This window comes from Pan paniscus, chromosome 3 (assembly GCF_029289425.2).
Source record: "Pan paniscus chromosome 3, NHGRI_mPanPan1-v2.0_pri, whole genome shotgun sequence".
Classification (NCBI taxonomy): Eukaryota; Metazoa; Chordata; class Mammalia; order Primates; family Hominidae; genus Pan; species Pan paniscus.
This window is the reverse complement of record NC_073252.2, coordinates 15827618-15840260: the sequence shown is the minus strand read 5'-3', so window position 1 is coordinate 15840260 and position 12643 is coordinate 15827618. Positions and strand designations below refer to the sequence as shown.

Here is a 12643-nt window from a genome sequence, read left to right as displayed (position 1 = left end):
TTGTTTTTACCTTAAGAATAAAAAACTCTTGAAAATACTGGCACCTGACAATAAAAGGAAAGAATATGATATTGCAAGCTTTCTTTCCCCTTGGGTATCTTTAATGATAACACTGACATTGCTCATCAATTTACTCTTGCCATGTATTACCTCCGAAATCCGATGTTCTGCTGTGACAATGGAGGAATTAAAGGTATCCCATTTTCTCCAATGGCCCATGCCACACTATGAGACACTTTCCCTGAGGTCATCAGAGTCAGCTGGTTACTGCCATCAGCTTCAAATGAGAAGGGCACTCCTGGGGAAACACCAGATTAAACAGGATGCTGTTTAGAAAGAGGGACTGAGCCTAGTCCTGGCAAGAAAGCAGATAGTAGACAAATGGAACTTAGAGTGGGTGGGGGTGATGAAGATGGAGCACATGATTCAAGCCAGTGTCACTGAATTTCTTCAGGTGATGATGCTGACAGCTGCTCAGCTCTGTCTCTGATGGCAGAGAGTAGACATTCTCATGACGCACTCTCGAGTGGGTCCACCTGCTTCACAGCTTTTTGACCTTGGACAAATTAGTTAACTTTCTGAGCCATAGTTTTTAATGTATAAATCAGGGATACCAAATAGCACCTTCTTTGCAGAGTTATTTCAAAAACATTTATTTACTTAGTCATTCAAAGTACTTATTTGAGCTTCTACTTCATGCCAGGCACTATTGCAGGCACTGAAGATAGCACTAAAGAAGCAAAACTGTTAAGAATCCCTGTTCTAAAAACTGAGAAAGAAAAGAACTTCTGATCTCATGGGGTGTATATTTGAGTCAGGGAGAGAAGCAATACTAAGAGAAATAAGAGGAATACTTAGTATGTTAGAGACTGTATGTAAGTATGTTAGTATACTAAGAGAAATACTTAGTATGTTAGAGACTGTATGTAAGTGCTAAGGAGAAACAAATTAGGGAAGGTATTTAGAAAATTTGTGCTTTGGAGAGTGGAGAGGGGATAAACTTTTAGAAGGGGTGGCCAGGAAAGCCTCAATGAAGGCAACTTTTGAGTAAATGGCTGAAGAAAATGAAGAAGTGGAGGTAGAGGTGTATTGTTTTGGAAAAGAGCATTGCTGGCAGAAGGAACAAGTGCAAGCACCCTAAGACAGATGTGAGGAACAGGAGTTAAATAAGTTAATATTTGCAAAGCATTTACACAATGCCTGGCAAATAGTGATCACACAACACATGTTAATTATTACTAAGCTGTTGTGGCTACAGTAAACTCTCACTGATTTGGCCTCTACCAATGGGAATTTAATGGTAAAAACGCTCTGGGCAGTTATTTAATCAACTAAAGGAGAAGATTTTCAAGCACTAAATGAAGTAACTCTAGATCTTTCCTTCATATTGAACATCCTATCTTGATCTTCAAAATAACCTTATAAGACATTAAAGGAGCTATGAATAGATCCATTTTATAAATGAGGAAAATGATATGCAAAGAGGTTACAAGACTACCAGAGTCTCACAGCTTGCCAATATCAGAGCTGGAACTAAAACCTAAGTCTCTGGACCTGAGGATTGGATTTGGCCTTAAATAAATAATGCAAATAAAGTTCCAGATATAAGTCACAATAAAAAAACAGACACATGAGGAAGCAAGACACCATAAACAAGAGGCAACAGAATCAGACCAATAAGTAGATAGGTATTGGAATGATCAGATACCTAATATTTAAGAATATTTTAAATATATTTAAATAAATGAATGAATGAATGTATAAAAGAAATGATTGAGAGTCTGAGGAAAGGAAAAAAAGCTGTCAGAACTGACCACACTGATTGGGAAAGAACTAAGCATAATTTCTAGAGTTGAAATATACAGTAATTGGAAGGAAAAACAGAAAGGATTAGTTCCAATAATAAGAGACAGCCAAAAAGTGAATTCATGGCTTGGAGGACAAATTTAAAGAAATTATATAGATTGTAGCAGTGAAAGAAAAAGACAGCAAAGGTAATAAAGAAAGGTTAAGAAACATGGAGGAAGGAGTGAGAAGATCCATCATATATCCAATCGGAATTATAGAAGGAGATGAGAGAATATTAATTAAAAATCTCCCTGTTAGAATTATTTCAAACTTTTTGGGCTTATGAACAACACTGTGATGTACATTTTTATGCATACATCTTTGTCCTCCTTTCAAATTATTTTCTTAGGAAAGATTCCTAGAAATAAAAGTAAGGCACCAAAGGTCATTTTCAAGGTTCTTAACTTACACTGCCAAACTACTTCATAGTTGCACAGTTATATGCACTTACATTGTCACCAACAGTATATAAAAAGCAACTTGGCAAAAAGTTGCATAGCATCATTGTTTGAATTTGAATTTTTGATATCAATTTTATAATTCTATGGTTGTCTGGGAAGTGAAATAGATATATACACATTCAAATCTGACAATGAAACAGTGAACCATTGAAGATATTAGCTTTCTATACCACTTCCAACTCCCTCGTGGTCCAGTGTCACATGCTGATTACTGCTAAACTCCACTTCTTCAGTAGGAGCCCTTCCAGTGACAACAGTAGTCTCAGGAATAGGCAGAAACACTTCTGCTAGCAAGGTGGGACTACTGTGTCCAATAGTTTCATAGACCTGAAAACCAGAGAAGAGAAATAGCCAATAAAAACAGCAGTAGTGTGTGCTCACGCTCAGATAATCAGTCCATGTTGTTAGTATTTGTGCTGGTCACTGTTCCAGCCCTAAGGGCTCATCTCAGTGTGGAAAGTTGAGTTGTGTTACTATATGGTTTCCATGGAGATGAGCTTACAACTATTTGTGGTCAAGTTGTTGACACCCAGCTTTCTTGCCTGGACTAATCTTCTGGGTAGGGAGGCTAATCAAAGTAGTAGGCGAGGATAATTGTTTTTATTCCAAACCAATATACGGCTTGCTAGGAGAATGGGCCTCCTCCTTTTCCAGGCTCAGGTGGTATTCAGACAGTAATGCCATCAGGAGGAATGGGTGGGACAGTAAGGACATGCCCCCAGATGGCTTATTATTTGCACCAATCTCCAAGTCAGTCGGAGAAGCTCCATATGCAGAAGCACTCCAGAGTGTTAACATTTTTAGTAAATCTATCAAGTTCTTCTCTTTCAGGCCTCATTTTATTTGTTAGCTGCTGAAACTCCAGATTTTTCTCAGATCTTCTCCTAGATGGAGCCAATTAGACCATCAGCAGCTCTGCTACTGATCACTGCAGTGTGTCTCATTATGATGCCATCACCATGAGGTGAAGGGCCCCATTGCAGGGCAACCATTGTTTAAGAATACACAATCCAGCCTCAGTTGGACCCTTGGCTCCATTCGATCCCCTGTATTCTTGGCACACTTCACTTTTGTGGCAATATGACATAATATTCCACAGTTCTCCTGGCTTCTTTCCTGTGTTTTATTCTTTCTCTACATGAGGTCTCTGTGACTGGTTTACATTTTTTGAAAAATGCTGATTTTACTACTTTTATTTCCACTGATTAATCTTTATATTTTTCTTCTTATGTAATAGTCCCCCACTAGTTAATATTTTCCACTTACCACTTGAATGCACAAAGATGACACCATGGATTCTTTCCGCCAACCCTCCCTTACAGGGCATATGATCTAAACTTTTCTTTTTTGAGATGGAGTCTCGCTCTGTCACCTAGGCTGGAGTGCAGTGCCGTGATCTTGGCTCACTGCAACCTCTGCCTCCTGGGTTCAAGCGATTCTCCTGCCCCAGCCCCGCAAGTAGCTGGGATTACAGGCGCCCACCACCACGTCTGGCTAATGTTTGTATTTTTAGTAGAGACAGCGTTTCACCACGTTGGCCAGGCTGGTCTCAAACTCCTGACCTCAAGTGATCTGCCCTCCTCGGCTTCCCCATGTGCTGGGATTACAGCCTGATCTGAATTCTTGTCCAGGAGTGAGGACGAAGTGGTGACTACTATCCTGTCCTTGCCTCCCCAGTATCCATCACTCACCTTTGCAAGATGGCTGGCTGAGCATGGAGGGGCACTGGGTCAAAGACAAAGGCAGAAATTGCACAGGTACTGAATTCAGGACCCCAGACTTAATTTTGCTGTGAGCTATTCTAATAGGCAGGAGTTCAGCAGGAAGCCCGTAAGTGGCACACTTAAAACACACTCTCTAAATTCATCTTTATCAGTTAAAAAGGCAATATTTTGATCTATACTAAAAAGTCTTTTATGGAAAATTTCAAACACATATAATGCAGGAATAATAATATGCCACAGACCTGTCACCCCCAGCTTCAATGATCACTATGTTATGACCATCTTATTTCATCTATACTGTCAACCATTCCCCTCCCCTCCATTATTTTGAATCTAGACATCATTTTATCTGTAAATATTTCAATATGTATCTATAATAGATATTTTTAAAAAGCATAATTACAATACTATTTTTATAATAATTCCTTAATAACCTCAACTATTAGTAAGTTTCAAATTTCCTTGAGAGCCTCAAAAAATTCTATAACATTTTGTTTGAATCAGGATCAAAATGTATTCCATATGTTGTAATTGACTGATATGTTCCTCAAGCCTCTATTAATTTACAAGTGACCCTTCCTCTTTTAAAAAATGTTCTCTATATTTTTATTGGTTCACAACTCTGATGGGACAAGGAGTGCCATTTGTTGCTTGACCCAACACTCTTAAGAGCCTATAATTCTATAATCTACAGCTTAAAGAACATGTAGTAGTTATCATTTATTGCACTGGAGACCTTGGTTTGACCTCTTAAATTACAAACTCATTGGCATGAAGTCTTGTCCCAAGAAAGTGATGTGTTTTCTTTCATTTTGTTTGAAATGAAAGAAACCACATTTTTTTTTTGCCAGAATTAATTGAGACAAAAATTTATTGAGACATCCTTTTGTAGGAAGCACAGGGACTTAAGGGGCTTTTGGAGTGGTACCTTGTTTAATCTTCACCACAATCCTATGAAAGGCTATGAAAGGTGGTTTTTACTCCTCATGGATGTTCCCTGTGCTGGTCACCATGCCTGGTGATGACCAATAAAACATAAGTGATCACATAAAGGGTGTTTCTGAGGACATCAGTGGAAGGCGGCTTATTCCTAGTTTCTGGAGCCACATTCCTAGCTGGTGCCTAGAGAGGAACTGAATGGGGGCTCTTGGTGCCAAGTCTGTAGGCAGAGGCAATCATGGACTCTAGGGAAATGGAGGGTTTGCTAGTTGGTGTTACTGTCTCAGGAGATATTTATCAGATTTTTTTAATGAGAAAAAAATGGATTCTATCTGACAAAGCCCAAAAAAAAAATCCAGAATTTCCCCAATCTTTATTTCCTACTCTCTTAAGATAGCAGAAGTTCTTTTATTTATTTTTATTTTTTATTTTTTTGGATACGGAGTTTCGCTCTTGTTGCCTAGGCTGGAGTGCAATGGAGTGATCTTGGCTCACAGCAACTTCCACCTCCTGAGTTTATGCAATTCTCCTGCCTCAGCCTCCTGAGTAGCTGGGATTACAGGCATGCACCACCACGCCCCGCTGATTTTCTATTTTTAATAGAGACGGGGTTTCTGCATGTTGGCTAGACTGGTCTCGAACTGCCAACCTCAGGTGATCCACCCGCCATGACCTCCCAAAGTGCTGGGATTACAGGGTGAGCCACCGTACCTGGCCCAGAAGTTCTTTTAAATGCTAGGAAGAAATGCTATTTTTAAAAATTAGGAAATGGGTATTTTGGGCTTTAAGTAGGTATTTATAAGTAGATCTCTGTATAATTTAGTTTCATTTTTGTTTTCTCTCAATGGTGCTGAGGGTTCTCAGGCCAAGTAATTCTTTGTTGTGGTGAGTTGTATGTTGCAGGATGCTTAGCAGCACCCCTGGCCTCTCACTCATATGTGGGAGCCTAAAAAGCTGATCTTATGTAGGAAAAGAGTAGAATGATGGTTATCAAAGGCTGAGAAGGGAGGAGGTAGAGGAGGATGAAGAGAGGTTCGTTAATGGTATAGAAATATAGTTAGAAGGAGTATGTTCTAGTGTTTGATAGCACAGTAGGGTTACTATAGTTAACAATAACTTACTGTATATTTCAAAATAGCTAGAAGAGAAGATTTAAAATGTTTACAACACAAATGATAAATGTTTGAGGTAATAGATATTCTAAATACCCTGATTTGATCATTATACATTCTATTCATGTATCAAAATACCACATGTACCCCATAAATACATACAATTATTATGTATCAATAAAAAAGTTAAAAAAATCACAGAATATTGTAAAGGAACAAAAGAAAAGTATCACAAGTTTTGTTTTTCCCATCTAAAATGATAGCATGGAACCAGCATGTTTTTTCCCTGCAGACATTTCTATACCTGTCATTTTGTCAGAGAAATAAAGCAATGAAGATTTTTTTTTTTTAATGGGAATTCTCCCATTATAGTACCCATGGCTTTCTTCAGGATAACACGAGATAACATATATAAATATTGTGTTCCTGCAGTAGACACTTAGTAAACATTTCCTAGAGATTTCCCAGTTTCACAGGCCTTGTCTCATTCAAACCCTCATTGTCTTACCTTTAGATGACCACACCTGTCTTCTTGCCTCATGCAACCCATCTTCCTTGCAGCCGCCACCCGACTTCCTACCAGCCCTCAACCACCTGACCTTTCCAACTGCACACAGCAGGGCTTTCTGGGATCAGCAGTCTGACTTGCTGTCATCCAATTTAAAGCATGGCAAGTAAGATGTATGTGAAAACATCTGTTTTGGACTTGGGTCCGTAAAGAACCAACAGCAACCACAAAAGTGAGGTAGGCGAGGGTAAACAAGGACACTTCTCCAAACATGACTGTTATTCCCACTCTTGATAGAGGAGTTATTCCTCAGATGAGCCAGAGAATTAGGAAAGGCCCTGAGAAGAGAAAGCTGGGCCATCACCAAGTAGGTTAAAAGGAGAATTTCCCTATCTCAATCCACATGCCAGGAATACAAAAGCTTAACAGGATTGACTAATAAGGAAAAATGATAATGTTAAAAAATTTAAAAGGCACCCAGCAATATTATACCACTGTTTTTAGTTGTTTTGGTGTTGAGAAGATGAATGTAGGATAAAGTTACAGATGCAAATGACACAAAAATGAAGGCAAAGCTTTTTAAATTTCTAAGCCAAATTTCATTTTTAAAACCCTACATATTTATTTTGGAAAGGCCTTCAAAGCCAAGATTTTCAAGACCTTTCTGGAAGGACTGTGGCCTGGCTCCAACTCCCCTGTCCCATGAAGTCCAATCTCATCCTTCTCTTGGGGCCAATTTTTTTTTTGAGACAGGGTCTCACCCTGTCTCCCAGGCTGGAGTGCAGTGGCGTGATCATGGCTCATTGCAGCCTCAAACTCCCAGGCTTAAGCAATCCTCTTGCCTCAGCCTCCCAAGTAGCTGGGACTAGAGGTATGTACCACCATGCCCAGCTAATTTATTAAAATTTTTGTAGAGATGGGGTCTCGCTAGGTTGCACAGGGTGGTCTCAAACTTCTGGGCCCAAGCTATCCTTCCGTCTCAGCCTCCCAAAGTGCTGGGATTATAGGTGTGAGCCACTGTGCCTGGCCCAACTCTGATTCTCCCCTTTTTACTTCCTCAAGTTAAACTGTCATCAAGCTCTGTGGATTCCACCAATTCTGGCTCCAATCTTACTTTAATTAATTCCTTCTTCCCATTTCTACTGCCAGGCCCTGAGCCCATCCCCTCACTCCTGGCTTTCTGTGCCAGCCTTTGGACTTACCTTCTGCTTGTAGAACTGCCTTGGCATTCTTATCTCAAGCCTGGCTAGAAGCTCTGAGCCTTATGGTTACAAACATGCAAGAAATCAAACATCACAGTCTACACTGCTCCTTTCAAAGGTCATTAACATCTATGCACCAGTGAGTATTGATTCTTTGTAGCTCTCCCTTATATCCTAGCTGGACTGAAACTCCTGAGGCAGGGTCCTATGTGCCCCTCTGTATACATGGCTTCCAATTCTCCACAACACCCTGGCTTAGATACGCAGTTGGCTTTTCACAATCAAGCAGAAAACATTGACCGCTTGGTTGCTGAGTTATCAATTGATGCATTATAGTTTTGAGAATCTTAGAACTTTTTCTGAAATATACTATGCTTTAAAGTTAAGAATTTGATAGCATTGGCATTAACAGATGTATTTTAGGTGAGTTTTTCTACCCTCCTAAAGTTGCCAGTAATTCTTCCCTAGTTTAAATCTAGCAATCATGTGGAAAATTTCCAAATAGCATAGTACTTACTATGAGTAGAGACTTGAAATACAGTATCTCCTAGATTAATTTAATCTGTAGTCACTACTCAGTCTTAAAAAACTATGCCATTATGCCATTGTGGTATGAGAGTTGGGCAGTTATCAAATCCCTTTAAATAGATTAAGAACTTAGTCAAAACTCCCTTAATTTATAACTTTTTTAAAAATTACATGATTTAGTTTTTAGGACCAAGCTTATTGCCTATGAATATATTCTGGATAATATTCTGGGTAACTTTGCTTTTTTATTTAAAAATTTATTTCATAGTATTGTCACATTGGTTTTTCAAAAATTATTTTGACTGTAACATCCACAGCAAGCTAATATTCAAGGCAATAAGCAGGAGATAGTATTGAAGGCTTTGTTTACATTTTAGAATATATGTGAAATAAAATACTGGTGTGCTGTGGGAGACAGAAGATAGTCTCTCCCTCTAAAGTAATTCAGAACATTCAGAAGTGCCCATAGTGGGAGTGTGTTTCACAGGCTGCCTGGGTAGTAGTCTGAGCTCTCACCCATCAGTGGAGGCATGGCTGGGCACCTGCAGGAGGGGAGGCCTTCTTGCCTTCTCTCCTGTCTTTCTGAGTCTGCCAGTGGGTATCTCCTGGCCCACTTCCTTTCCTTCCTGCCTGCCTCATTACTGTCTTCTGCTCTTCCTTCTAGCTCTCTATCTGGTCTTCTCATGTTAATCTTGGTCTTCCTGATATCATCTTTTCCTCTGTAGGGGAGGAACAGGGAGGATGAGTTGATGATGGATGTCAGACTAGGAGGCAGAACTCTGAATACTGACCTCTTCACTATTGATGCCTGCAGAAAGGGAGGGACTCATGTGGGCCCCTGCAGCTCCTCCTCTGTTCAGGGCAGGTGACAGAGGAGCAGCAAGTGTGCTTCTGGAGTTTGCGTTTCTTTACTTTCTCAGTCAAGTTTTATTCTTAGTTTAGACAATGTTTTGTGTGCAGTAAGTCTTACTTTAAAATTTAAGTGAATGTGTTCAGGGGCATGGCAGACAGGTTGATGTGGGAAGCAGTGAAGATGGGAGGCTTCAGAATTCAACTCTCCCTAGCAAGGCATTCAGATTTTAAATGTTCCATCCAAATGGAAAGGAATCCCTGCAGGGAATCCCTGGCTAAGAAAGGCTGCTCTTAATCCGTTGTTAGTGGTATATAGTATAATAGACTTTATCATTTAAACATATCTGAAATTGAGTGGTCTTCCAGTTGTGATGATGTACATAGTTTAAGTGGCTCAAATAATTGTACATCCCAGTGAGTGGTGATGAGATGGAGAGATTAGCTGAAATTCAGGAAGCAGGATAACAGACCCCACTGACACTGCTAAGAGGACAGAGGAAGAGGAGCCCTTCAAGTGTTCCAGGCCATCAGCCTCAGCAGAAGCCCCAGAGCAGATGGAATAGAGAGTCCACGTGGACCCCACAGGGGGGGCAGGGACCTCACAGGGGCTGTGTCCAGTGACCACGTATCTGAAGGCTGCCCCAGTTCTCCTCTCCAGTGCAGAGTTGGGCAACTCTCTACTTTTACCTTCAGACAAAATCACCTCATTTCATTCTCTGTGTTCATTCAGAGTTATAAATCAAGGAAGAAGTAAACATTAATAGAAATTATTTTCCCCCAGTTGATATTCAGAAAGTGAATTTTCAGGCTTAAGAAAATCTCAGGTTTTCACCAAACCTCCAACTCCAATCCCCTTTCTAAAACCATTTTCTACTTGCTTTCTCCTCTCACTCATATTATGTTTAAGTTAGCAGCCAAAAAAGTTTGTTTTTTTTCAAGTTTCAGAATACACAGACATTTAAAGAAATTACATGGCATTTTAAAGAGTTATACGAGTGACAAGACTAAGCCAAATTCTAAAGTTCTAAAATTTCAAGAAAAAAATTTCAGCTATGCAGATATCAATCCTGTTATCAATACAGCAAAGGAATTTTGCTTGAGTCTTGATGCTTGGTGCTTTGTAAATGAGGACCACCCCTGCCCTCACCCACCCCCAGATCACAGATTAAAAGGTACAGGACAGAACTGCCGCAGGCTCTGGAGGAATTCTAAGCCAAGGCGGTTGACCTTGGGTGCCCAGTGCCGGCCCTTTCAGGTTCTGCCTCCTATTTCTTGGCACCGCTTCCTCTCTTTCCATGCAGTGCTTCCTTCCCACTGTCAAAAGAACACATCCCAGCTGTCACCAACGTCCTCTACAGGTTGTAGAAGGTTTTTAACTACTGAGATCTAGGCGGGGCTTGATATTCAAAATACTGAACAATACACAGTATTGAACCCACCTCCTGGGTTCATTAGAAGAGCTGCCCACCACAGCTTGGGAACAGGACCCTGGAGGCACTGGCCTTGGTCAGCCACCCCCTTTAATTGGTCAATTGTGGTAAGGTCCAGGGGGTCCTTGAAGTGGGGCTTATGTGGCCAGGATGGCATCTGGGAAGGTCAGGGCAGCAGCTATTTATCAGTCAGTACAGAGTATGTAAATATTTTATTAATTATACAGCCGTGATGGTACCTGCAGACTTTGTCAGTCATACTCACTAGGAATAGGTAGTGGCTACCTGAAGTACTGTATTGAGAAGAGTTCTAAAATTATATTCAGGCTCAGTGGGAAAACACAACAAAAATAGCACCATCAATTATTGCTTTCTGGCAAGGGTGGTGGAGGGGAGTGAGAAATTTCTGCCTAAGTGATGGATGAGGATCTGTGATTTCTGCCTGGGTGGTGGTGGGGAAGCAAGGGCATGCATGCCACAAAGCTGCAATCCTAGTTAACAAGCCTGTTAGGATCATAAGAGAGACCTGTTAGCATTGTGGGAGAAGAGTCACCGAAAGAACAAGCAAGACTGAAGACACTGTAATGGGTTAAATAGCATCCTCCACATATTGATGTCCGCCCAGAAACTCAGAATGCGACCTAATTTGGAAATGGGGTCTTTGCAGATGTCATTAGTTAAGGATGAAGATAAGATCATATTAGATTAGGGTGGGCCCTAAATCCAATAAGAGTGTTCTTATAAGCGACAAAAGAGGACCCACAGAGAGAGACACAGAGAAGGCTATGTGAAGATGGAAGCAGAGATTAGAGTTACGCTAACACAAACCAAGGAACTCTAAGTGCCAGGAGGAGCTGGAAGAGGCAGGGAAAGATACTCCTCTAGAGCTTTTGGAGGGAGTATGGCCCTACTGACGCCTTGATTTCAGACTTTAGGCCTTCAGAACTGTGAGTAAACACATTTCTGTTGTTTTGAAGCCACCAAATTAGTGGTTCCTTGTTATAGTTTAGTTTCCCCAGGAAACTAAAATAGACTCAAATAAATATATTGCTAATGGTGGGATTTAGGCTAGTGAGGAGATTTATTAATTTTGGGGGGATCCTAGCACCTGTATCTTTCCCACATCATAACCTCCCGTGATTGCGGCATAATTGATTTCTCTGTTATATTACACTAGAGTCCTTGTAGAGGGTGATGTTGAAATATGTCTTCAATGAATGAGCTGGAGATCTCCCTGTGCCCCACCCCCTTCAGCACCCCTCTCCCATCTCAAGGCAGACACTCCAGAGCACTGTGGCCAGAGTTATTCTGCCAGCATTTTCAGTAGGTGAGTTGGGGAACAGATCTCTTTCTTCCAAGACTTTAAGAACAGATGTGCCAAGGAAGAGGCTTGAGACTCTATCGAGACATATGTATAACCAATGGATGATTTAAAATCATCTCAAACCTGTAATGAACAAAAAATTATTGGGGCAGTAACTATAATAATAATAATTATTACTATTGTTTTGAGACAGAGTCACACTCTGTCGCCTAGGCTGGAGTACAGTGGCATGATCTCAGCTCAATGCGACCTCCACCTCCTGGGTTCAAGAGATTCTCCTGCCACAGCCTCCCGAGTAGCTGGGATTACAGGCACCCGCCAGCACACTTGGCTAATTTTTTTTTTGTATTTACAGTAGAGATGTGGTTTTGCCATGTTGGCCAGGCTGGTCTCGAACACCTGGCCTTAAGTGATCTGCCCACCTTGGCCTCCCAAAGTACAGGCATGAGCCACAGTGCCCGGCCAGTAACTATAATTAAAATGTGTACCTGAAGTGTTAAACTCTCCGGCCAGTTGACTATTTGCAAATTGAAAATCTGCCCAAAGTGAACTCGGAAGTCTGCTCCTAGTGGCCGACTGACTGTCCTGGACACCTCCTTGTTGTTGAAGAGCACTTTTAAGTACACTGAGCGCTTCTTTACATCCTCCCTTCTCGAGACCTCCGCTCTGCAAAAGGAGACCATTCACAGGTGGAGTTAGTAAGAATTTACTAAGA

At 40.8% G+C, this 12643-nt stretch overlaps 1 protein-coding gene across 3 annotated transcripts in view; it reads right to left on the bottom strand.

Annotated features, from left to right (window-relative positions):
• Positions 1 to 12643, bottom strand: part of CC2D2A (coiled-coil and C2 domain containing 2A) — a 143228-nt gene that overhangs the window by 48176 nt on the left and 82409 nt on the right. For all 3 annotated transcript variants that reach the window (XR_010111923.1, XM_055111204.3, XM_008952124.5), the window contains exons 17-19: positions 12417 to 12594; positions 2480 to 2636; positions 151 to 298 (exon numbers count right to left, since the gene is read on the bottom strand). Coding sequence is in view for 2 of the 3 variants with exons in the window: in XM_055111204.3 (XP_054967179.1) it covers positions 151 to 298; positions 2480 to 2636; positions 12417 to 12594 (483 nt within the window). In the remaining variant the exon portion in view is untranslated. The remainder of the gene's footprint in view (positions 1 to 150; positions 299 to 2479; positions 2637 to 12416; positions 12595 to 12643) is intronic.